Here is a 26,360-nt window from a genome sequence, read left to right on the forward strand (position 1 = left end):
AAAAAAAAATTAAAATAATAGGCGGGGGGGGGGGGGGGGGGCGGTCAGAGGGCATATCCCAACCCTACGTGACGGAGGAGCCCACCCGCCGCCGCCTCCCTCTTCGGTCCGGGGCCTGCAGCACGGACCCCCCCGCCCTGTCCCCGTCCCCCGCCCGGGGGGGGTTTGGTTTGCGCCGGCTGCGGGGATAGGCCGGCTCGGGGAGGCGCCGCTATTTATTTTCCACCGCGATCACTTTGTTCGTGCTGGGACAGGAAAAAAAAAAATAAAAAATCACGTAACTTTTTTCTTTCTTTTTTTCACTAAATCTTTGCGAGTGTTTTCCACGTTTAGCGGGCTGGGTTGCCATGCAATCCCTGTGCATGGGGCAGGATGGCAGGCACGAAACGCACCCGAGGCGGACGGCAGCGCGTCCAGCGGTCCCGAGCAGGGCAAGGGCAGCGCCAGCGCCAGCCGTGCCCTCTGCGGCCCTTCCGCTCCGCCCTACCCGAGTCGGGGCAGACACTGAAGTGGGGCTGGCGACCGGGGACTCGCCCCTCTCCCCGTCCCTCCCCAGCGTCGGCCCGGCACAGCCTGGCGTTCTCGGGGAGGTTTCGGAGCGAAGGCGAGTCCGGGCGCGGCCGGGATAAACAACAGGATCGCGTTGCACCGGGTAGGGGGGAGGGCTCTGGCGAGCCTCGCAGGGCGCTGTGCTCCCCCTCCGCCCACGCTCTGTGTTCTTTTACGTGTTCACTTATTCCTTGCAAGCCCTGGGTCTGAGAACGCCGCTCCCCCGCATTCCCGGGCGGAGGGGCCGCTCGCACCTTGGCGGGCGTGGCGGCCAGGGCCGGGCACCCCCTCCATCTCCCGCACCACGGGCATCCCCTCCTGCACCCTGCGGTGCCACCCTTCCCTCTGTCCGGCGGCGCCCGGCCCTGCGCATCCCTGGCAGTGGTGCGGTGCCTCCGCCAGCATCTGCCGGGCCCGGGGCCTGCGAGGCGCCATCTTTGATAGCCACGAGCGGCCGCCCGGGGAAGATACCCCGGGGCTCCGGTCAGCGGCGCGGGCTCCGCCAGGGAGGGACCGAGGGACAGCCCCGGGAATCCCGGGGATGCGCTGGCTCTCCGATGGCGGCCCGGGAGGTGCTCTTTTGGGCTCGAGTTTTAAGCCTTAGGAGTCGAAGGACTAAGTGCAAGAACTACCTCGAAATACCTCTTCTCTCTCAAAAATAAACAACCCCACCCCAAACCCAAAACTGTTATGACACAGGAAATTCCACTCTTTTGCACCAAGAGGGCACATCGTTGCCAATTATTACAGAGGAGACTCAAAAGCATTTATGTTGGAAAAGCTCCCTTGAATCCAGCTGTTAAGCCAGCACTAAACGCTGTCCGCAAGTGCCACATCCACTGGTCTTTGAAATCCTTCCCGGGATGGTCACTCCACCACTGCCCGAGGCAGCTCGTTCCAATGCCTGTGCACCCTTCCATGAAGAAATAGCATCACTGCACTAAGGGTTCTGCATCCTTTACTTTCACCTGTGCCAGAGACCCATGAAGAGATGGATACTCAAAGGACTCGTAGTCCTATTTCCTCCTATACCAGGCTGAGGGAGGTTGAAACACACACTAATGAAGACCATATTTCTTATATATGGCAGTTTTCTTTATTGATTGCTTGATGTGAAACAATATCAATCTGGATTTTTTTCCCCACACATTACAAAAAAAAATTAAATTGGCTCAGTCTGCAATCTTTTAAGCACAGCCATATTAATTATGAGAAAAAGAAAGAAAAAAAAAAAACAGAAAAAAAAAAAGGAAAAAACCCTCTAAAAAGTCTACCGAATAGAGCATTTACAAATGCACAAAAACATGCCACTTTGGCTTTATGGGGAAAAAATATTGTCTTCTAGATTAAAAAAATCTTTTAACATAAATAAGTTAGTATAATTTCTCAGTGTCTTTACAGAGTTATGTACACAGGTACATTTCGAACTTTTTTATTTTTACATACAGGTACACAGGCAACGTAGAAATACTGTTTAAAGATGTAGTATCCCTTTTCCTCCCACACACAAACACTATAGGAAGTGGGTCAGATCAGAAAACAATATCCCAGATTCAGAGCAAAAGCCTTCCAGATTAGGTTAAAAATAAAAATAAATAAAAAAAATAAAAATAAAATCAGGCAATGTAATCAGGTGGGATGGTTTCACACAACTTTTTACAGAGTTATCAGTTTTGGTATATGGATTTGGAGGGGAGGGGGGCAGGGAACTTTTGCTACTACATAACGGAATCATCACAGCTCCCACCTCTTCAGCTTAATGCCATAGGAAGAAATTTCACAATGATCTGCTCTGAACAGTTACCACGATGATACATTAAAAAAAGGCTAAAAAATTTTTAAAAATAAGAAAAAAGAGAAAAACACTGTGGACCCACTTAAAGGGACAATACATCTTTAAGTAATAAAAACCCTACACTGCTTCTCTTCATAGATTTCTTTGCTTGCTAGATTGTGAAAGCAAGTTCCAATCCGTCACCCTCTTCCAGTCCCTCCCCCCCGCCCAACAAATTTTATGTGCTACATAAGGTAAAAACTATATACACAGGTAGTACAATGAAGCAAATAAGGAAACACCTAATTGCACAATGCTACATCCAATGCTTTTAGAGGCAGATCTTTTAAGAGTGCCTAAAATTTAGTGTTATTGTTTGCTTTTTGTTGCTGTTGTTTTTCGTTTTTTTGTTTTTTCAGTGCTTGTACAGGACCTCCATCCCCCGGAGATCGGCGATATGTATTTTTTTCCTTTCCCACTACAACTTTACATCTTCCTCGCTTCATCGCCGCCCACCGCAGTCGACGAATGAGGACGCGCACATCCTCCGTTCTGCGGGAATAATGAAAAGGAAAAAAAAAAAAAAAAAAAAAAAAAAAAGAAGAAGAGGTGGCGGGGAGAGCGATTAGAAAACATCGAGAAGAAACGCGATCCGCGGCGCAACCGGTTCAAACCGACACCGCATCCCCGGGGCGGGAGGGCCCAGCCCGGGCGGGGCCCCCGCCTCCCCCACGCTCCCCGCGCCGCTGCCAGCGGCCTCGGCCCCTCCATCCTTCGGCGGGGAACACGGGGGGACCCCTACCGTGCCCCCACCGCCGAAAGCTGCCGGGAGTAGCGGCATTCGCATGGCCGCGCTCGGCCACGGCTCACCCCAGCGGGACTAATTTGTTGCAACTTCTGCTTTACAGCTTAATCTCTCTCTGCACAATCGCAAATGGGTTTTTTTTTCTGGTAAACCTCGCTCCTAACCTCGGCTACCAAACCGCCGGCGCAATTTTTACCAACTATCCCCGCCCTAGCCATCGCCTTAAAACAAAATAACAAAAAGGGGGTAGGAGAGAAGGAAAAAAAAAAAGAAAAAAAAAAAAGAAAAAACTGCACAACCCAGCCTCCCATTAACCCGCTCCCTTCCCCTGTCCGCCTCTAAAACCAAACCAAAAAAATAGAAAAAAAAAAAAAAGGGAAAAGCAAAAAAAAGAAACCAAACCAAACAAAAACAAAACAACCTTGCATTGCTCGAATTTTGAGAAAGTGCCCGGATTCCCCTTAGACTCAACTTCTTGACTTATTTCTCCCGCAGTGGAAGGTGGCCGCGACATGCAACGGCAAGGCTGACACTGGAGATGAAAAAGCCCCGGGGGCGGCGGACAGGTGAAGCCCCCCGAAATCCCCTGGCATCTGACATGATGCACCAGCCGCGTTTCCAACTCCGTCCCTGCACCCGAACGGTCCTTGGGAAAGGGCTCTCCCTGGCCCCGGTGCCCATACCGCAGGAAGGCAGGGTCAGTCCCACTGCAGCCCTTGCCCCAGCCCCCTGACGCTGCCGAGCCCAGGCTGGGCTTCTCTCCTTGTTTTGTTCTTTTCAAGCCCTGCGCCTCCCACTCCCCACCCTCCAACACACACCCATTCCCGAGCGCTCGGGGAAAGCCACCCTTCCTCGGAGAAAACACCCCTCGGCGTTTCCCAGGGCCTCGAAGCCCCCTCCCCAACCCCTTAAGAGACGCGGGACAGACACTCGGTCACCCCTTCTTTCCCTTACTTGCATCCTAATGCCATACCCTAAAGGGAACTGACCTAAACGCTTTACGTTTGATGTCTTCCCGGGCTTGATTTCTTGGGTGTTTGCTCCACTGAATTGGCACTGGGGGAGTCTTCTGAAACCTCTTCTTCTGTTGTGTTGGCTCTTTTATTTTGAGGAGAGGAATCTAGGAGGGGAAAATTAAAAAGGAGGGGAGCGGAGGGGGAGGGGGGACATATTAAAATATTTTCCTTCCAGATGTTTGCTCGGCATCCAAGGGGGATAGATGGAGCCAAGGGGGAATATTCCCGGATCCCATGTCAGCTATCGGCTGCGTGAAGCGAGCAGGGGGTGGGGAGTTGGGCTTCTCTCTAGATAGGAGATCTAAGTTCCCTATTTTCGGCTAAAATCCATATTCGTCTTTTGCTGAGCGCTGTGCACCTCCTCCCACCTGGGCAGGAGCCCGGTTCCCCACAGTGGGGCGGCGAGGGGTCGGGGGATCTGACCCGCGTCTAAGGGCTCTTCCTGGCAAATAATCTACCAGCTCCCATTCTAGGCGAGCCCCCCGGGACTGCAAACACCACCCGGGCTTTTTTAGGGGGAAAGGGGCGGGGGGGATACGCCGAGCCGGTGCCACGCGTGGCAGGGGCGGAGGGGCCGGAGCCCCGGCGCTGACACGAGTGGGACGCGGGGCAGAGCCGTGGGGTACGTTACCGTCGGCCGCGGGTCTTTTCCTCTGGGCAATGCACTGCTCTGCTAAGTCCGTCTGATTTTCTGAAACATCAGTCTTTTGAGCTACACAGTGAGTGTCCTCTGAGATTCCCTGAGAACCGACAAAAACCACCGTTTGGCAATTCCCGTTTACATCCAAGCTCTGGCGGCCGGCGGACTTGCAGACGGCTTTCCGTAGCCTGGGGGGTCTGAAGTAGAAGTCGGGCGAGCTCCCTTTTTCCACGGCTTGCCACTCGTACCTGCCTTCCAGCGGCCTGTGATTCTGGAAATCGAAATTCCACTTCCTCTGGTACGCCTCCTCCATCTCCTGCAGGTGTTTCTTCAACTCCCTGTTGAGCTCTTCGTGGTTCACCGGCCCGAAGAGGTTCCTGCACGCAGACGGCTTCGGGTACTCCGACTGTCTGGCCTCCATGCGCTCCAGAGTAGGGCTCCCATTAGAAATGCGGACGTTTGACATCTCCCCGCACGCTGTGGCTCCAGGCGGGGGTTGTTGTGCTCGCTGCTCTCTCTCTCCGCGGCCGCCGCCGCCTCTCCGCCGCCCTTTATTTCCCGGCGCCCGGCGGCTCCGCTCCGCGTCTCCGCTCCGCGCTGCCCCGCGCTGCGGCCCCGCTTCGGCCCCGCTCGCCCTCGGCCCGCGGAGAAGGGGCGAGGAGGCGCCCTTGCATAAGCGCCGGCCCGGGGATGAGCCCGGAGAGCCGCTGCTGCCGCCGCCGGGGAGCCCCGGGCGGGTGAGAAGCGGAGCGCGGCACAGCCCCCGCGGTGCCGGTCCGCCGCCGGTGGCGCTGGTGCTGGTGCCGGTGATGGCCTTGGTGCCAATGATGCCCCTGCCGCTCGCACCGCCGCCGCGTAGTAAAAGCGAGACGGAAAAAAAACAAGGCGAGATGAGCTCTTTTCTCGGCAGCCCAATATGGCGATTGAAGGGAGGCTGACGAAGAAGAAAATGATTGACAGGACGAGTCTATTTAAACAGCCCGGCCGAGCCATTGGTTACGGCGGCAGGCACCGCCCCGTCCGCCCGGCCCTGCCCCGCCGCCGCCGCCGGCTCTAAAGGTGGGACGGCGCAAAGCCCGGCCGGGCCATGGCGAGCCGAGCCCGGGAGCGAAGGGAAAACCGACAGGGGTGGGACGGCACCGCCGAGCCCGCTCTCCTCACCCCTCCGCAAAACCCGGCGGGGATTGTGCCGCCCCACAAAAACACCCCGAGCGGCCTGAGGAATGGCAGTGGCTGATATAGAGTCAGGGCTGTGACAAGAGTGCCCCACCGCTCTGGTTTGCCCGGGTTGGGCACTGAAGGTGCGTCCCCGCCGAGGTCCGACTTTGGGGGCAAGCTCGGGGCTAGTGGGCAGGCTGAGCCCCACCAGGGCATGCCGCGGGGATCAGCGCCCTGACACCACTGCCTGCGGAGATGGGCTGGTAGCTCGTCGTGCCAAGGCGATCATCTTCTACCCTCTCGGCACAGAAAGGGCTAAGAAATGTCTGTAAAATAACCGCTGCTGCGATTTCAGATGTCAGCAATCCGGGAAAAGAAAAAAAATAGCACTGGGGTTTGTCCTGTTTGTGTGCTCAAAAGATTAGATGGGCAAAGAATCACAGCCAGAGATTTTTTAAGCAACTTCCTCAGATAGTCAGAGCATGTGTGGTGGGCATAAGAGCAATCCTGCATTCCTCTCTGGCCCCCTTTTCTCCATCCCTTTCCACTGCCAACCTCCCTCACCATGCAGCGCCCTCAATGTATTATGTGACACTGCAGGTTCTCTCCAGCACTAAAGGTTATGACGTGTCCAGGTGCCTAGATCCTGTGCCTGAATCTTTGGAGGGCCCTGAAGGCACTTCACACCCATCAATATGGCCAGGTCTCCTTTGCAAGCAGAGCAACCCCGTGCAAACTTCAGGATGGGAGGGTGAGGGGGGTACACAAGTAGCAAGTTACCTCAACAACGCAGGGTTCAATACAATTGGGTTTAACTGTCTGAGATGAGAGTCAGCAGGTTTGGCCTTGAAGACATGGAGATTTTACACACTGGAGAGAGGACACAACCTTCACAAAGTGCTCAAGACCAGGCCAGCACTCTGTCGGCCATTGTCAGACTTAAGACCTCCAGCTTCTGCTCACACCACTCAGCAGAGTAATCTCAGTATCATCAGACCCAAGTTCAAAAAAAATATGTGTACAGGCAAAAAAAAAAAAAATACAAATTACATAAAACCACAAGGTTGAAATACGTTATTAGCCACATTTTTTATTTATATGCTGGGGATTTTAGTATTTGGAAGTTGTTTTCTAACTCCTCTCAAAAACCACAAGTTTCAGCAATTAACTTGCAGAAAATTAAAACTGACATTCACATGTCTGAGGGACCTGAGATTTTTTTTGAAGTTGCAAGTGCATGATAAAACTCCATCGGCTGGAAAAAGTAGAGCCTGCATCTGCTGTATTTGCAGGATTTCATCTTCATTTCTCCAGGCTTTCCTATCTTTGACTGCCACTAGCAAGGAAGCTCCATTTCAAACTTCATTTTCTCTGTCAGATGTAGGGACACTGAACTTGTTCTGCTGATCCACACGTAGCAAAGTGCTCTGCAGAAAATGCCTGAGGATGCCCAGGGCTCATCCTGCTGATGGGGGCTTCCCTGCTGGTAACCTGCTGAGTGTCCCACCCCAGACTCCTTAGGTGAGGAATTCCCATTCTCTGCTCCCTGGGAGTCTCTGCATGTCTCCCTAATCCACAAGGGAAAGGCAACCCACTGGTGTGCAGGATTATAACAGAGTACCAGAGTATAAGCACAAACTAGGAAACAGAAAAAATTGTGGAGAGTGTGGGTTTCCAAATACTGGAAAAGACTCTGTGCCCCACGAGTAAAGCAGCAGCAGCAACATCACAGCAGTACAACAAAGAGCACTGATCTATCTGAAGCTTTTGGAAAAGGAAAAAAAAAAAAAAAAACCAAGTTACTGTAGGACAAGAACATTCTGGGGTTTATTTTGTTGTTGCTCTGTTTATATTTTCCGTAGCATTAGGGCCTGAGACTGAGTCCCTGGATGCTGTACAAGTATATTGAGCACGAATAATTAAATCCAAAGGGGCGGGGGGGGTGGGGGAGGGGGGGGGGGGGGAGGAGGAGGAGAAGAGGGGCGCGAATAATTTAAGCCGCTGATGGTAGCAACGGAAAAAATTAAAGAAAATTAAAGAGGAGTGGTCTCCCCCTCGGTTTATCCCTCTAACTGTTCTCCTCAATCACCCTGCCTCGCCCTCAGGGGAGCTGGGGAGAGGGAAAGGGGAGGGGGTGTAGCCCCGCAGCAGCGGTAGCTGCGCGTTTTTCCGGGGGCAGCACAGCCCGCAACCCGCGCCGCCAGAAACGCTGGGGTCGAGCTGGGACAAATCATCAGGAAAGGTGGTAAAATTATGGAGAAAAATTAAAAAAAAAAAAAAAAAAAAGTCTCCCCCGGGGTGGAAACATCCGTATACCCGGAGCATCCTCGCCCGTGGTCGGGGATCGGGGTTGGTCCTCGCCCCTCTTTCGGGTCTCTCGTCTCGTCTCCCCTCGTCTTCCACGCGAATTCGGCAATCCACCTTAAATCGCTGCGGCTGCAGAGAAAGAAAAAAAAAAAAAAGAAAAAAAAAAAGAAAAAAAAAAGGTCTGTGTGTGTCTGCAGCGACCTTGCCATGATCTAAAGTGTTTTGTTTACAGTCAGGCACCCCCGATGGCTGCAGCAAATCGGGACAGAGGCAGGCGCCCGCCCGTAGTAGCAGTGAAGCGTGGAAAAAAAAAAAAAAAATACAGGAAAAAAATATACTCGAAAGTCCCGGAGTGAAGCTGTGGAAAGATCAGAGCGCCATCGTCTTGCAAAAGAGGGGCACAGCAGTGGGGCTACGGAGGAGGCGGTGCGGGGTGGGGACGGGGACGAGAGCTGGGCCTCCCCCGCAGAGCTCCAGCCTCCCCCAACCCGCTCTGCCCCGCTCCGGAGCAGTCTCAGCTGAAGATGCGGCCAGTCAAGGAGGAGGAGAGGATTAGAGAAAGAAAGAAAAACAAACAACAGCACGAAACCCCAAACAAAACTTGGAGGAGTGAAGCAGGAAGGAGGGAGGAGTGTTTATGGGGAGGTCTGGGTGAAGAATGTCCTGTCTCCTCTAACAGACTCTGGACACCCTGTCCCCTCTCTTCCCACTACCCCCCTCCTCGCTCTTGTTTGGGCTTTTCCACTGGCACAGCTGCTCGCTGTTTTTCTTTCCTCCAGAATCGCTTAGGCAAGCCTCCTGTCTTCTTTTTCGCCACCCTTCTTCCCCAGCACTTTATAAGGCTGTCCAGTGAACCAGCAAAGCCCATCCAAACCGCACACACAAAGCAATCTGGGTTGCTAGGGATTTTACATATTCCCTTGCAAATAGCAGGAAAATTTGGAATCATACCTGAGCTCTTCAACCAGGATGTGTCCTCCAGAACAGAGAATGAAGAAAGCAGGGGTATGGCATGACCCATCTGGAGGTTTGAGGAGGTTTGCTCCTAATCCTCCTCAGCTGAGGAGCCAGTGCTGCTTCCCCACCTCCCCAGTTTTTCAGGCCAAGTGCCGATTTCTTCAAGAGATGTGGGGAAAGCCGGCCATGAGATTTGAGGTGTGGGCCCCAAGTATTCACCATTTAATATTCACTTAACAGGAACCCTTCCCTTCTGGGCAGGATTAGGGCCCGGTGAGGTTCAGCAGCAGGGACTGTCAGGAAGGAAAGAGCCACTTTAGTGTCCAAAGGCTCTGGGACATAATCCAGCAGTGCCCAAGACCAGAGCACTGCTTGGGGGGCGCGAGGAGATGCTACCCTCCTGTGCAAGTGGCGTTCGAGACCTTTTGCTCATTTGCTGTAAACTCTAGAGGGAGCCTAAGGACAGAGATCAGGCCAGGACCTGGCCTCGCTGCTGGCAGCGTCCCCAATGCCCACCTGGGCTGTCCCTGGGCAGGTCCCGCTCCCATCCCTGCTGCCGGCGCTTCTGCGGGCTCTGCTGCCGCTCCCCTCTCGGCAGGTGGGGAGCGGGGGTGTCCAGGGGTCCCGGCTTGGCACCACCTGCAGCAGCCTTGGGTGGGTGCCAGGACCAGCCCCGCGGATTTTGAACCCTTGTGAGGGTGCTGGCAGCGGGTACAGCTTAGGGGTGTCTTTAATGGGATATGAGGGTGTCCTTCATGGGACTTGTTTTAAAAGGCAGGTACTGTGTCAGAAATGTCTTCTCTACGCTATAATCATAGGGCAGGTTACACGGTTATGTCTGCAGAAGATACAGGTTAAATTACTAGCACTGAAAGTACTCATTCTTCTCTCTTTGGAGCTCTCTGCTTGTCACTAGCTTCCCTTGACTTCCTAAAGGAGCAGTGCTTCCAAAATACCCTGATTTTGTCACAGGGAAGACTCTTCTGGTCTGGCTCAGACAGTTTTATTTTTGTTTTTCATTTTCTTTGAAGTGCAAAATAGGAGCAAACTGCTCTTGAAGTACAGGTGAAGCCAGGAGTGTCCTACAGCCAGCAGTGATGGATGCACTTTTCTGGGTAACCAACTTCTCCTTTTTCAAACCAGGAACAAGAAAGAGGATGTTAATATACAGTCCCTAAAAATAAATACACACACTCACACGTGATTATGGTGAGTTATCCCAGCAAACACTACTGTTGTAGAGGGGGTCTAAATCAGTAAATCGATTATTTGCTGTGAACTGACCTAATTTCTCTGAAGAAAACACAACATTAAAAAAAAAGTAATTTTCAATCCAGTCTAACTGCATGTCTGTTAGACTTCCCATTTAATACACCACATAACCCATGCCACGTTGTTAGAACAGCAAATTTTTGACATAAGAGTTTTAACTAGAGGCTTATGGCAGCTAAAGTTCCTTTCTCTTTCCGTGTTGCTTCCCCTCCCTTCTGCTCCTCTCTCCCTCCCCTTCCTCTTCTCCTTCCCTCTCCTTCTCCTTCTCCCCCTCTCCCTTTTCAGGGTGTGTAGAGGATTAACCTGCTCCATGCTTATTAAGTTCTAAGTATTGAAAGCCCAAAGCAAGAGCTGAGCACCAACAATAACCAGGAGCTATTATTGTCGCTAGGAAATTAAACAGTTTTCTAGACACTTGCTCCACCACCTATGCCTTTAAGAAAGTTTCCCAACAGAAGAATTATGTGCAGTGGAAATGAGTCGTCCTGTTTTTCTACAAAGCCTGAAGTGAACCTTTCTGGGAAGGGAATGATATTTTGTAGCAATGTTTTCTCAAGTACAATTCTTTAGGTTCCCGAGTGATGACACATTGTACAGCAACTCTCTTGGCACAATGTGTTCATCTGTGAGAAGGGATGCTGGCCCCATTTCTTACAGCCATTCATTAAATAAAAACACCCTGTGTCATATGTTACGTTCCTCTGAAATGTTTAATGTTTTTAGTGCATGAAATTATATGGTGCCTGGATAATTTTTTTTCCCCAGAACACAGCACTAACCTCTAAGTCAGTTACTGAACATTGTTGGAAGAGATTGTTATTTTTCATTAGTGTTGTGTTTTGTTTTCATTTGGTAGGATCCCAACTTCATGCAATAGGCTTTTTCAGAAATACAGAACTATGTAAATGTGATGCTTACAGTTGACCACAGAGGCCGCTCACCAAAAAAATAATCCGACATAAAAACATCTGCATCTGTTAGAATTTTAGGCATTCTGGGTGCTGTTTACATGAGAATCTAGCCCAGTTCTCTTTTTTACTGTTTTTTTCTTTTTCTTCTTTTTCCTTCTTTTTCCTTTTGTTTTTCTTTTTTTCCCCCCCTTTCTTCGAGTCTTTCCCCAATGGGCTGTATTAATTGTCTTAGGATTGAGAGGTCTACAAACATCTTCCTTATATAAACAGAGGAACTGGTCTGGCTACTTTCTAAACCCTTTAAGGAAGATGACCCATCTCACATACCAAAATGATGGCATTAAGTAACAGATTACTATCAGGGCATGGGATCTGAATTCTGCTTCTGGCTTCCCTTGGCCATGTCACTGCACATTGCTGCAACTCTCAGCACCTCCATTTCTTCCCTCACCCTCTTCCTAATCTGCTTAGATGTTTAGCTGTTTGAAACAATCTGTTTGTACAGTACCACATCTTGTTTGTGTTAACCAGCCTAGCGAGGGAATTGTACAGCTCTGGGATGCAAAAGCCAGGGCATTTACCTACAGTAATGGGATGTTATTACAGAGGAAAATTTGAAGTGGATTCTGCAAGCATCTGGCAATGACAAAATTGTTATGAGGTAAGTGACAGACATTTCAGAGAATCACAGAATCACAGAATGGATTGGGTTGGAAGGGACCTTAAAGATCATCCAGTTTTCCACCCTCCTGCTGAGGGCAGGGACACCTTCCACTATCCCAGGTTGCTCAGAGCCCCATCCAACCTGGCATTGGACACTTCCAGAGATGAGGCAGCCACAGCTTCTCTAGGCACCCTGTGCCAGGGCCTCCCCACCCTCACAGGAGAGAATTTCTTTCTAATTCCCAATCTAAACCTGCTCTTTGTCAGCGTGAAGCCACTCCCCCTTGTCCTGTCACTCCTTGCCCTTGTAAAAAGAAGTGCTCCACCACCATTCTTCCAGCCATGCCCACCAGGATGGTCCTGCCAGGGCAAGAGCCTCCTGAGAACAGTTAACCATGGGATGAATCAGTGCTCCTGACCCTGTTCATGACTGACCTAAACCAGCCAAGCCTAAAGAAGCTGGCAAGTCAAAAACCAAACATTATTTCACTGATTCCAGTCTATTGCAAAATTTACAGTGGTCATGGTTTTAGTGGCTAATGAGAAAGATAGAAAAAGAGAGGCCTTTTATTTACCAGCACTTGTTTTGGGTTTCCCTCATAAAGAGTTAAATGTTTCTCTGAGCAGAGGCCTAATCTGCTGTGATTTTGACTCTCACAAGCTGCTTGGTTACTCCCTTTGCTCTTGCTGCCAGCAGCTAAACTGGGACATCTATTTAAAGAGGAGTACCTGAAAGCATCACTTTTATCTCTAGTTTGAAAGGCTTTTTGAGAACAACTTCCACTCAAGATGTTTGCAAAGTTATCATTGCAAATATAACAGTTTATATTTAATAACTGACTTGAATGACAGCAACAAAACATAGCTAATACTATGAGATTCCCTGGCAATTATCCTTTTCTTCTGTTGCCTTGCATCCCAAGCCTGCAAAAGACAGGTGAGAGATCACAAAAACAACAAAAACTATAGTCTGACTCAAAAATTGTTCCTTGGATCCCTGTAACAATGCCCTTAAAGAAGTTTTTCTATTCCTGGTGGTCTCCAGCACTCTCAAGCCATAGTCAACCTCTCAGAACTCCTTTGCCCTTCAAAACCAGTGAAAACTAACAAAAATTAACCCAAGCCTTCATCTGTCCCTGTGGGTGTCTTTTTGAGCCTAGAGCAACCCTGCTGTTTCAAGGGGGCGGGGGGGAGGGGCTGAAGAACCTGAGAGCAACCAGAGCTTCCCAGGCCAGTAGGGAACCCTTTCTTTCAAGTCTTCAGAGCAAACTGTGAGACCTTGCTAGACCCTACCTTGGGATTGCCTCATTCTGGTGTGGTTGGTTTGCTCAGCCACCGAGTTAGAAACAAAAAGCCCAACTCTCAGCATGCAGAAGAAGCTGGTCAGCCACCCAACAGGCCAAGTTAAGCCTGCTGAGAAGTCAGGACCAGCTCCTCCAAGGCATTCAGGTGTGTATGCACCTTTGAAAACCTGCCTCTAATGCTCTAGAGCGTGGTTGGCAAGAAGCCTTCTCAGGGTGCCCAGCAGGGAGGGTAAGGGTGGGATCTAATGGCTCTGAGTATGTAAAGTCACTTCAGGGATTTCATAATACTTGGTTTTCAAAAAAATAAAATGTTTGTGTTCCTTATAATTTCTTCTACTCTTTCAAGGCTTCCTCCTTACCCACAGGAACCAGAAGCCCATTCTGCTGCAAAGGAAAGATTCAAGGATTCTGGCAGTAGCATGGCTTCAGGACCATGAGATTTAAGACAAAAGCTGATTGACACATCAGAACAGTGGTAAGTGCTCACACCAGGAGCTGAGGTCCACTTTGGCTACACAAGGGAGACGTTGACTTCATCTCTGGACATATGATCTGGGGAAGTATTTGGGGAGACTCTTCAAAGTCAGACAGGTTAGGTTTGAAAGCTACTGTAGTCCTGTTTTCAGGTGTGACTTTAGCACTAGGGCACCTCGACTTCATTATAGTCGTGCAGACCTCCAAGGTCACATTCTCAAAAGTAGTTACATCAATATCATGTAACTACATCATTTTGCTGCCTGTGAAAAATGTTTTGACTTAACTGAAATGATTTTAAGTTGATCCTATTGCTTCTGTGAATGTTTATAACAATAAATAGATAAAATAAATTTTAAATATATTTTAAAATAGCCATTTCTTTCTTCTTATAAATTGCAGATATTTGTAAGGGTGATTTAATGGAATCTCTCATTGAGAACAGCAGCATCTTCTACAGCTTTCTTGTCTCCCTGCAAATTCTTGGTAGAAAAAGCTGATGATAATGCTAGTAAACTGTTTTTCTTTTGTACATTCAGATATTGGGCAACTTTAGCTTGGGCCCTGGGGGCTAGTTATTTCTCAGCAATTTTACAGAGTTTGTATTTAATTAATAAGTAATTTGATTCTTTTCCTTTTTGACCTCTAACAAGTGATAACAGCCTATCTTTCAGAAAGACAAGTACAAGGCTTTCTTTTCCCCAGTCAGTACTGAGCTCTAGGCCTGGAAAAGGGCCAGAGCACATAGGGACAATGTTCCACAGTAACATTTTGTACCTCATTAAAAAAAAATAACAACAATAACAACAGCCGACTCGCACATAAAATAAAATGTCTTTCTGTTCCTCCTCCTTTTGTTTTACAGATATTCATTTATTCATTATACTTCCTGTAAAAATGCCTGCACACATACACATTCACACTGGATTTTTCTGCTGAACAAATGATGTGTTAAGATGTTTTGTATTATTTTTATGAATTTAGTTTGGCTTACATCAAGCTACTGTGAAAGATCCCCCATATCAAGGTCTCTGTGGCAAGGAATTTCTGGGTGACTGATGATTTGGATTACTTCAGTTTGGGGGTGCTTCTCTTAAAAAAATCTGCAGAAACCCATTCCTTCTATGTTCTCTTATATTGAGTACCTTAAAGCTGAGAGACTGCTAAGTCACTCTGGAAAATATTGGCCTGGAAGACTTCACCCATCTGTGCAAATACACCACAATCCAATTAAACTGGCAGACTTTGCAATTATTTGCAGATTTCCACAATCTGGCAGCAGCAAGCAGATACAGCTTGTGTTGCATAAACGAGTTGTCACAAGCCCATGTGCCTGTGGGCCTGACAGAGCTCCCCAAAGTCCTGGAGGAGCATTGGGCAGCATGATGTGTCCTGCAGATGGGCATACACCAAAGGGATGGGCTTTAGTGCCAAAAGCAGCCCCTAGCTGAGCTCCTGGCCCCAGAAGGGCAGCATTAAACATCACAATTTGCTGCACCATCCCATCCACAACTACAATGTCACAAAGCAAATTTAAGAGGTTACCATCCTTTGCCACTTATTCTTACTTCAAATTTAAGCAAGGCCTTTAAAATTAAACTGTAAGAAAATAAATTAACAAAAATAAAAGGACTGCTACAAACTGTTGATCTTTCACCACTGATGAAAAGGGAGGGCAAATGTGGCCTTCTCTGAGAAAGGAGAGAAGGTGCTAATCTCAGTAGTAACCACAGGACTACTTCCCCAAACCATGTCAGCACAGAGTCGAGCTAATGTTTGTGATAGCAGAGGGGATGAGGGTTGGAGAAGAGGGAAGGTGAGCTGGATGATTTCTGTGGCAGTGCCCCATCAGAGTGTTTGTAGGGGATGGGATTCCCTCTGCCAGACGGATTGAGATACTCAAAGGCTCAAAAGTACTTTAAGTACTTTGAGTACTCAAAGATACTTTCAATTCAAAGAAGCAGTGTGTTTGTCCCTAACAGCTGATTTGAAGCTAATCACATTCTAAGTCCAAGCTTCAGGCTAACTTCTTAAAATCTAGGCTTATACTCTTGTAAAAAGCCCACCAAAACAAAACTCTTAAGATCTTCTTTGAAGTCACATTTTTTTTCTGCCATCACCATTTCCAGCTGCACATTTTCATCCTGGTTTCACTTATCCCCCAGTGGAGTGGATGCTCCTCTTGGGCAAGGTTATAGCTAAGCCTGGGAAGTGCCCCAGGTTAAACTAGTAATAAAGGAGGGACAGAGTGTGTGTTTGTTTAATACTCTGTGTAGTTCCCAGGTCTGGTTCACAGCACAACCCCACCAGCAGCGGTGTTGGCAGGACTCTCAGGTCAGGAGATGGTAGGCACTGAATCTTAGCCCCAGGTGCTCAGCCATGGAAGGAATTCCCAGTCCTTGGCCTGTCCCTGCCAGCTGGTATTTCCATGCAACATGAGAAGGAAGTCCCCCCAAAGGAAATGAGACGTTTTCACAAACTGTGAGGTTCCCGTTCCCCCTCGCCCACAATGTGAGTGGACGGGCAAGGAGCTGAAGCAGCACTTTGAGCAAGGATCCAAGTAGGTGAGTAGTAGGAAAGGCTGAGGTGAGAAGCTCTGATCTGAGACCTCCTGCTCTCAAGATCCGCTGTAGTCACCACCCGTGGCTGCTGCAGGCTCTTTTGCAAGGAACTGCAAGGAACATCCAGCTCTGCACAAGCCCCAAAACACACAGGAGGAGGGGGTGAGGGAAGTGAAACCTCATTAAATTGTGGTACCCAGCCTGTGTGGGAAACCCATCTCAGGTAGGACCCATTTCAGCAGCCATTCCTCTCAAGATCTGCAGCCATGAGGATGCTCAAACTCTTCCTTTCCAGAAACAAGGAATCGATACCTTCAAATAATGGCTGTGTGCTCTCCCACAGCACAGAGCTCATCCAGTGCCCTAACCAACAAGCTCTCCCAGGTCATGCAGCCTGGGGTGTCCTGCTTGTCTTTTGGGGTTGTTTCAAGTTCAGGGCCTGAAACACAGGGGTTTTTTAAATTAATATATATGTTTTTAATTCTCTTTGTCTATTTCTTTTGTTCTGATATTTACTTATGTCTTGCAAAATGAAAATATTTCACCAGAGGAGAACTAAAAGTCTCTAAGATAAGCAGTTCAATAGTCTTCTCTGAATAACCATTTTAAAATGGTTCCAAGTAGCATGATGTTCTAGCCATGTGGTGTAGGCACTTATATATACAATAAGGGAGAAAATGGATGAACAAGCAGAAAAGTCAAAAGAAATAGTTTCAGAGCATTGTTCTCTACTTGGACAACACAGCTCAGGCTTTTAATCTTAAGGCTGGGATTTAAGTAAGTCTCCATTATTGCTGGTATATCCCCCTTTCTCCTTATTGCCATGGACTATCTTCTTGCCATTTCCTGCATCACTTTCTGGGAAACTGAGCTCTTCTGGAAAGAAGAAGATCTTCTGATTTGTCAGCTTTCAAGTCCATGGAGGTGAAATAGCACTGGCTCCTCATTGCTGTGGTAGTTTCCAGTGGTCTATGAAGATTACAGCTATCACAGAGCACAGGGTTCGAGTCACTTCATTTTAGCTGTGTAAAATGGGATTCCTCATGTAAACTACTCATTTTCTCACTGAATGGAGCACCATCAAGAGATAAGTCATCCCTCTTCTCTGGGACACCTGCTGGGATTGGTGAATCACCCTCTGGATGTGACCATGTCTGTCCATGGGCTTCAGAGAATACCTGCACATCGAGTCCAGACTGGATGTGAACTTCTTGTCAGCCAAACTTAAATGAGTCTTGCCCATAGCGCTGGCATCTCCCCGAGGTTTCCATTTGCAGCAGCATTGTAACAGATGCTGAGAACACATTAAATGCTTTCCTAATGTCACATTCCCATGTCTGCAATCATGGTAATTGCCTCAGTGGAGTTTCGCAATTGCAAAAAGCAGGAAGCCATCTGCAAAGGAATCTGTCTATTAAGATGTGGCCCCTACTCTGGAATTGCTTGGAAAGCCCCAGCACATTTCTTGGGCTAAAGATAAACTTTTTTAAAAAACAAAAAAAAAAGTCACACTCCTGCAGCAGTATGGAAAGTGTCCAGAATGCACTCCAGTGATCCAAGGAATAGACTGACTTTTGCTCCAGGACTGTGCTAATTAAATACTGCTAACTGCATCTGAATAGAATTAAGTCTAATTTAAGGCCCTTTCTGAGCTCCAGGGCAATGGAGTCTTGTCCTAAAAAAAGAAATTACCGACTGCTGACAACAGGTGTCAGCAACAGGAGCAGCTAAACCAGGGCTGAATGTGAATTAGCTGCAAGTGTAGACAAGGACAAACTAAGTTCAGCAGTGCTGCTGCAGCCACGATGAGACCTGACTGGAAGCAGGGATAAACCTGGGGAGTAGAGCAGGTCTGAACCAGAGCAGTCAAGGGTGCAGCTGCCCTCGTCAGTGTGCACAGTAATCAGTGCAGATCTAATTTTCTGTGGCATAGATAAGGTTTGTTTTAGCACCATACACGCCAAAAGCACCCTAGGTTCCCACAGGAATTCTTGGGTGGCAGCCAAGGGGAATGTTTTGCAACGAGTACTGCCCTCCTTTCCTCTTACTTCTCCCCCTTGCTCTGCAGTCCACAGGAATTCCCCAAGGAGGGATCAGGTGTTTTACTTCTCTTTTCCATGTGTATCCATATTAAATCGAGCAGGAAAGGTGCTACAAAGGCCTTGGACAAACCAGGGTAGCAGAGCACTACTGGCCTCACCAATCCTTTGCTGGCAGCTCTTCCACTGGCATTTCCTGCTGGCTCCTACACTGTCTTTCTCATTATGTTTATTTAGCAACATCCCATGTCTCTTCTTCTCCCCCATTGCTCTTTTGCTTTAAAGTATACATTTAAGATGGGGGGGGGGGTGGGGGGGTGGGGAGGTGTTGTGTGTTTTCATGCCCTTGCTCTGTAATTTATCCCATATGTGTGTATCACTCTTCCCATAAAAAGGTTTTGCCCAACTCTGTCTTTGTTTTTCATGTTTTGGCTATATATATATTTTTTTTTTTTAATTTTTTTTTTCTGTCATGCTCTTTTTCTCCACTGCTTTCAAACCCAGTCCTGTTTAACCCTTCCAGCCTTCCTGACCTCCACAAGCAGAAACATCAGTTCCCTTTCAATGTCATTCCCCTCTCCATCAAGGAAGCAAGAAAAACAGGTTTGTGGTTGGTATTTGTTAACAGAACAAAAACAGCAGGTTAAAATTCCTCTGGGTTTGTTTTTGATTTGGTAAAAAGAAGAGGTAAGGGCAGGACTGAGAGCTGAGGACACACACCCAGGCTCCCACCTGAGCTGAGTGGGACACCTGCTCTTCCACAGGTATGGGGCGGAAAAAGGCAGAAAATCCAGACTCAGTGAAAGAAAGGGCAGTTTCATCCATTTCAATAGAGTCACACCCACCCCAAATTAATACCCCTGTTTTTATTTACCTTCATACCTGCTGTTAGAGTTATTCATCTTCCAAGTCACATTACAAAATGAAAGTTTTGCCAGGGGTTAAGGGTGTTGGACCAAGCTCACAGGCTTTCCCCGTTTGTAAGTATTCAGCACTTTCACATAGGTTAGATTTTCTGCAAAGAAAGGACAATTTCTGCTCCTGATTTATGACAAGGCTGTATAGTGGATCCACACTTGTGCCCAGAATAAAAGCCTTTAATACTGTCCCAAGAAAAGCAATTGTACATATGCCCAGCTTTCCGCTGCAGCAAAGCAGACATATTGTGTTAAAAGGATGTGTGGGCTTAACACTGCCTTCCGAAAGCTTAAAAAAGCAAATGAGAATTTGCTGGAGTGGGCAGGAGCTTGGACAGACATTGCTGTCATTGTAGAGCTGCTGCAGTCATTTTTTGGACATCCTACCTCAGGAAGGCTTAACTACTAGACCTTTTCCATCTCCACCTTTAGGAGTTGGTATCTAAGTAAGAAGCATCAGAAAGATTTGCTGAGGGAACTAGGCTGTAGCTACAAGACCACTAGATTCTCCTGCTTTCCAGTAGGATATGCCAAGATATGCAGATGAAAAGCCGTCATTTGGAAAGGATGAATCTGAGTCCAATAGCAGAAAATTTTTCTAAGGGAAGATGAGCCACTTGGACCTGAGAGATCACCTTCCATGCCATGTTTTACTCTATGTTGATTTTTTTGTTGGTTTTGTAGATTTTTTTTTTTAAAAAATCCAAACAGTAGCACCTCAGATAAATTTGGGTGATTATCAGAGGGAATTCCACTGGAATTGTGTACCTTTGGGAACTGGGATCATACGTCTGATGAAAAAAACTGCTCACCCTTGTTTATTCTGACCTATCACCTTTACAGCTCTTTGCTTCATGCTGCAAGAGACAGTGGCCAATCACCCCAGCAAAAACATTCATGATTTTATTGGCGTTTATCACAGATGTCATCAAGCAGTCCTCTCCAGGCTGAAGAATTAGAGAAGGTACAAAGAACAAGCTCAATTGCATAATGGCAAGCAATCCCATACTTTGGATCACATTTGTCATCCTTCTCTGAATGTTTTCCATTTCCACATGCCTTTTCCAAGCTGAGTAGAGCAGAACTGCTCGTGGATGTGGGCATACCACAGATTTGTACAGGGACAGGGTAAACATATCTGATTTCTGATGAGATTTCATTTCTAAAATGAGTCAAGGTCTTTGACCCCTCCTGACCCCTGTTCCTGTATTACAGCCCACAACTGTTCCTCTGTGACAGTGGTGAGCACTTAGCTCATTGTTTTCCATGGGAGGCTTTTTCCCATATGCATCACTCTGTGTTTATGCACAGTGACACGAATAATGTATCCATGCTGCCCGTTCCCACTGAGCTACTCTTCAGCTCATTCATACGCTGTTCAGAGCCCAGTGCTCCTGCACAGCTCCCTCTCCTTCTGGCCACAGAGCACAGAGAGAGCTGCAGCCTCAGGGGCTGGCTTTCATCCAGGTACTAAGCCAGAGGCAAGGAGGCCCAACACAGGGGTTACAGTGGGGATAACTATCAGGCACAGACAAAACCTCTGGTTCACACTCCTCCTTACCTGACACTTTACACACATCCCTGCTCCTCACAGCCCAGCCAGAATGAACCACTTCTGACCAGAGCCACTTCTGACCAAAGCCTGTAATGGCAACTGTCTGCTCCTGGACTTTTCTCTCTGACAGATGCTCTCAGAAACAAATGGCCATGGCTACAAACCTTATATTTCCACCTTTATTCTATTTCTCCACCTATTCAAGTCACCAATTTATTTAAATGATTCTTATTACGCACTAGTAATTTTTCTCGCAATGTGCACCTCTTGTTTTCTCTTTGGGTCAAATGGAAAATCCACAAAAAATCAGGTTCTTGGTAGGGTCCTACAACCCCTGCTGAGCAGCAGTCAGCTGCTGCTATATCCTTAAGCACATACACAGCCCCAGGACCAGTGCCTCCACTGGAAAGAGGGAGCTGTTTTTCCTTCCCCTGCTGGAGTGCGGGGGCTGAGAGATATCTCTGGCCATTTTTAGCTAGTCAGGCTTGTATAGAGAAACCAGAATTACCAGACACATGGCAAATCCAGTAAATTTAAAAAGACTTTTCATGGCTAGGCATGCCAAAAAGAGATGCTAAGATAGGACATGAAGTATTTGGGGGTGTTTTTAATTTGTGTCATAAACACATGCTTTATTTGTGTGTAGAGTGACTACTCAGTTAATTTTACAGTGCACATAAATATGTACTACTTGGTACAAGATCCATTTTTCTGTGAATGTAAAACATAACTAATGAAAGAAAACCCATATATTGTAAGATATTTCATCTGTATAGTTTTAAAAGCAAAGCTGATAAAAGCCAAACAGAACACAAATCCGTATTAAATTAAATCACCCCCATCAATCTCTCCCCCTGTACTCATGAAGTCATAAAGTGATTTGGTGGGGAAATGTAAACTTGGAAAATCAGTTTACTGATAAACTACAGGGTAAAAATAATTAAAAATTAAAAAAAAAAAAAAAAAAAGCAAGCAGTGGCAAAGAGCAATAGCACCTTTTAAAAGTTATTATGATACCAAATGCAAGGCCAGGGTAGAAATGTGTGTTGGTCAAAATATTTCAGACCATGTCAGCAAGGAAGCAGAAGAGTTCAGAACTAAGTTCCCAGGGAGGGCACACAAACAATGATTCAAAAAGGAAGCTTGGGAAATGTGGGGAAATGCTCAGTAATTACTTTTTCATTTGTTTTGCTTCATTCAAAACAATTCAACAGGGGAACATGAAACACAAAAATTAGAGCAAAAAGTAATTAGCTTAGTCCAGACTACGTTCATTATTTATGAACACCTACTACCTATGCAAAATAAAACCAACAGATTCCATGCAGACACATGAGATTTTTCTGGTGAAATACAGGAAGATGCACCTTAAAAACTATGAACAAAAGGGAGAGGAAATAATGGGGATTTTTAAGCAGTAGCCTGACTCACATTAAAATCAAGGAATTTTGAGTTCAAAGGGAGATGGATGGAGAACAGTAGATTAGAAGGAGCTGCAAGCCAAGGTTCTCCTTCAGCCTCTCTGAATAAATTCCTCCAGCCCAAGGTCTACATTTCGTTATATAAAGCAAGTGTTTTGGCATTAAAGAAGGAGTAGAGCCCTGCAGAAGTTGTCCCAGGTAATAGGTTTCAATCCAAACTGTGAGGAGCAGGAAAGAAAAAAATAGGAGGAAAATGAAGACCACCAAGATAAAATTTTCCATCATAAAGGTGGGGGCAAGCAGCCACCCTCCACATCAGGAACTTTATGGCTGGGTGCACAGGTGCCATTATAAAACCAGAGGTTCTGTGGAAGTGATAGCTCAAAGTGTGAAAAAAGGGATTTTATGAAACAGAGGAGAGAGGTTACAAGGAGCAGTGCAGTCTGTATTCCTGAAGCAGGAATTGGGCCAGTCAACTCTTCCCTCACATGGGGCTGAGGGTCAGACCAGTAGCAAAATGCAAACCAGTCTTAGGACAGAGCTCTTGGAATAAATGCTCTTGGAACAGTGCAGGTTAAAAGTTGATAGTGGTTGCCTTGCTTCACCCAAGCCAGGGAACCAAATGAAAATACCTTTTCTAGTTTATTTTCTACCTCCCTCCTCATTTCTCCACAAACAGTAGCAGGAGGATCTTGCCACTCACATTTGCACTGTCCTTAGGAATGTGTGTGCCTATTTTAGGACAATTTGGAAGCCCTTGGGCACATTCCTAATTAGTAAACATACTTTCTATTTTCTTTTCCTGTATTCCCTGTAGTTTTCCATCATCTTCCTTTGCCAGCCATTGTGTACAGAGCCATTCATGATACAACAGCAAGGCAATCCCTGGAACTCTGGGAATCCTAACCTGGCATTACCATTCAAGGGGGGAATTATTCTTCAAAACTGAAAAGCAAGAGCCTCTACACTCAGCTCTAGGCCTTCTGTTCCAGTCCAGCTGTTTTGCCTGGAAGGCAGAAATAAGAGAACTACAATAGATTCTGCCCTGAAAACTCTCCAGTCTGTTGTCTGTACAGGGGACAAGGAGGAACAAGTTCACATGAGTCTCTTGCTGTTTACTAAAAATACTGCCAACATGATGCTTCTGATAATTTTGTTTGCAGTACTGGTTAAGAAAGAAGTACAGATGAGTGAGGAGATATAAAAAGACTTTGTTTTTCTTCCCTTTTGTGACATATTGTGTAACTACAACCCTGGAGGGAGCTGCCAGTGAGGAGAAGCATCAGGGTCAGCTGTGCTTTGCCTGAGTGGGTATCCAGGGAGAAAGCAATGCTGCTTACCTCAATATCCCTCCCACCTGCCATCCTCTCTGAGTAGGATGAAGTTATAATTTAGTTTTCTTGTCCATGGATTGTCACCCTACCTAGTCAGTTAACAAATTACACTCACTCAGTAGCCTATTGTCAGACATCAAAACTGTTTTGCCCACTATGATCTGGTGCTGAATGTAAATTTAAAAGATAGGGCTTCACTGCATAAGTAGCTCAGGTGATCTGATTTAGTTTTGCTCAAGAGTTAAATTTATGCTTTCCCCCTCAAAAGGCTTTATCCTTTTGAAATATTCAAACCCAATGGGATGAGGCCCTGCACAACCTGCTTGAGCTGACCCTGCTCTGATGTAATGGCCAGGATCTGTCTGTCGGAGACTGCCTTTCATGCTGGAAGCTGCACACTGCATAAGCAGGACTCTGGAATCTCCTCTTGGACAAACTGGTGCTTCAGCAGCCCCACAACACCCTCTAACCCAGCCCTGAGCACTTTGGTCCCATGGCTTGCCCTGCTTTGGCACCTCACTACAGGGGAGAGAGGGAGAAAAAAATATTGGCAGTGAATTAAGGGCAGGAAGTTCTCCATCAGCTGAGTCCAGTAATTTGAAGGTGGCTCACTCCGTTTTGGAAGCTCTCAGGCATCACCACTGAAGTGGTCCACCATTGGGAAAGGCACACTGAGGAAAGCACAGAAAGCTCAGTGGAGGAATTGAATGGGTTGCCATACACATGGCCCGAAGGTCTGAGTGCCCAGGGGAGCTCTCAAGGCTTTCTGTATGTCAGGTGGAGGCACAGCATCATCAGTATATCTGTGATCCTTCTGTGATTCCCAAGGCCACAGATGTGTTCATGAAAACTGAGCTTCAGTCAGCTCCTAATGCAGATTGTTCTCAATACAGGACAGAGAAGGGATGGGTCAGCAAAGGAGGACTTTTTTCAACAACAGAAAAATTTGTAGTTTGACAGGCTTGTAGTAAACAAATTATCAAGAAGGTCATGGCTCAGATCCTGAAACTTTACAGCAGCAGCTACTGAAGAGTAATGGTGGGGATTCCCCAAGTATGCTGAACTGGAGCTATAATTAGACCATTTAGATATTATCTTCCTAACACAAAATTGCTCAGCTCAACAATGCCCACTGCTTCTGCTGATTCTGGAAGTTCCCCCACGTATTTATTTACACTAAAGGAAAGTTCTGAACTCTGTTTTCTTTGCTGCAGTAAAAATCCCCCTTATGTCAGGGGATCCCTACCCCAAGTACCCCAAGTATCCAGACACTGGGAATGAGAAAATATCCAGTTATTTACAGTGTTCTCCTCTTACCTTCCCCCTCTGCTTCTATCCCTCAGGGAGTTGCTCCCTTTTGGGTGATGAGTTGTAAACAATACAACACACTTTACAAATTGTGTGTGCAGAGGATGAGTAATTGTTTTGAAAATAAGAAATACTACATAACCACTCCCTTCATGTCTACCAAGAATTGCCTTCAACTCCCAAACAAGCTGTCAATTACTGCATTTACACATAGCAGATGGACCAGACCTTCCTCCAAGCTGCTTTGCCATCCCAATCTCAGTGAAACTGGGTCAATCTCTTTCAGGACAGTTCTGAAAATTCTCATGCATGTAACAGCCTGAACTCACTTCCAAGCAAAATTTGGTTTGTTTGGCATTTAGGCATCATTCTGTCAGCTACACTCCCAGCCTGTTATTCCATCTGCCAGCAGAGAAAAAATAGATGTCCATTTTGATCTGATTTTCATACTAATGAGAATTATTGGACCCAGGAGCTTCAATATCATTGCCTTGTAAAGTAAAAACATCAAAATTATTTAAGGTGGCTGTTAATTAACACCTTGCATCCCCTCTAATCTCATCATGAAAGTAACATGAAAGGAGACTTTACCACCTCCCTGGATAGAAATGCAAGCTGAAGTCATGCAGATTGCTTCAGGCCATTCTCACCTAACTTGCAGCCCTGTTCCACTGCAGGCAGCAGAGTCTGTATCTTCTTAGCAAGTTCACACCTTCCACAGTTGAGAAAATAGAAGGGAAGAAGAGATACCTTGTTTGAGAGCTGATGACAAGGGAATTTGAATTATTTTATTTTGCTGTTGTCAAAAACAGAAGTGTTTGCAGAGACTTACTCTCCAGGGTAAATCTTGAGTTCATTGCAGGATGAGAAGCCTAAAATTAGCTTTTTCCTACATAATTCTTACTCTTGTTGAAAGTGTAATTTTTTACTTTTGCAGAACAGAGGCAACCTCGGGTGACAAAACCAGGAAGGGAAAAGCATGGTCACTTAAAATAGTTGTAACAAAAGATGGGGATATTCCTACCGTGGAACAATTCCTGGGTGAATCACTTATGAAGGAGTTGAGATTTCAAGTCTCTCTGACAGACATTTGCAGTGGAGCTTTAAAAGGATGAGTATGACCAGCTGGTCAGAGAAGGAACCTGTGGCTGCTGCTTTGAGGAAGTATTATTTTGAGCTTTCCTATGTAGTAAGAGACAAAAAAACAAAACCACCCAGAGAGAAGTGGGCTCTCTCTTGACTCTCCCATGGCCTGGCCAGAGCAGCTTATGGCTATAGCATCACTCTCTGCCTGTCCTTTTAGTTGTCCCTGACCTCTTGGTGATGGTTATAAACTGCAGGGGAAGTTTCTCCTCATTTGACATCTTCTGCCCCCTAAAAAACACCTGCCAAGAT

General features: G+C 46.9%; 1 protein-coding gene across 1 annotated transcript; it reads right to left on the minus strand.

Moving 5' to 3' along the window:
- Positions 1-2,718: 2,718 nt before the first annotated feature.
- LOC131573176 (cyclin-dependent kinase inhibitor 1B-like) lies at positions 2,719-5,715 on the minus strand. The gene is made up of 3 exons (XM_058826881.1): positions 4,776-5,715; positions 4,118-4,248; positions 2,719-2,875 (listed from the first exon to the last, which is right to left on the minus strand). The coding sequence occupies exons 1-2, from the start codon at positions 5,248-5,250 to the stop codon at positions 4,127-4,129; spliced, it is 597 nt and encodes a 198-aa protein (XP_058682864.1). The 5' UTR covers positions 5,251-5,715; the 3' UTR covers positions 2,719-2,875; positions 4,118-4,126.
- Between the last annotated feature and the right edge of the window lie 20,645 nt (positions 5,716-26,360).

Source organism: Poecile atricapillus, chromosome Z (assembly GCF_030490865.1).
Source record: "Poecile atricapillus isolate bPoeAtr1 chromosome Z, bPoeAtr1.hap1, whole genome shotgun sequence".
Lineage (NCBI taxonomy): Eukaryota > Metazoa > Chordata > Aves > Passeriformes > Paridae > Poecile > Poecile atricapillus.

What these genes read in the sequence shown, in the direction of transcription:
- LOC131573176 (XM_058826881.1), bottom strand. Translation starts at nt 5,250, where the DNA reads ATGTCAAACGTCCGCATTTCTAATGGGAGCCCTACTCTGGAGCGCATG. An exon ending in GAAAAGACCCGCGGCCGACG is followed by an intron (nt 4,249 to 4,775) that starts GTAACGTACCCC and finishes TTCCCCTCCTAG; the next exon opens with ATTCCTCTCCTCAAAATAAA.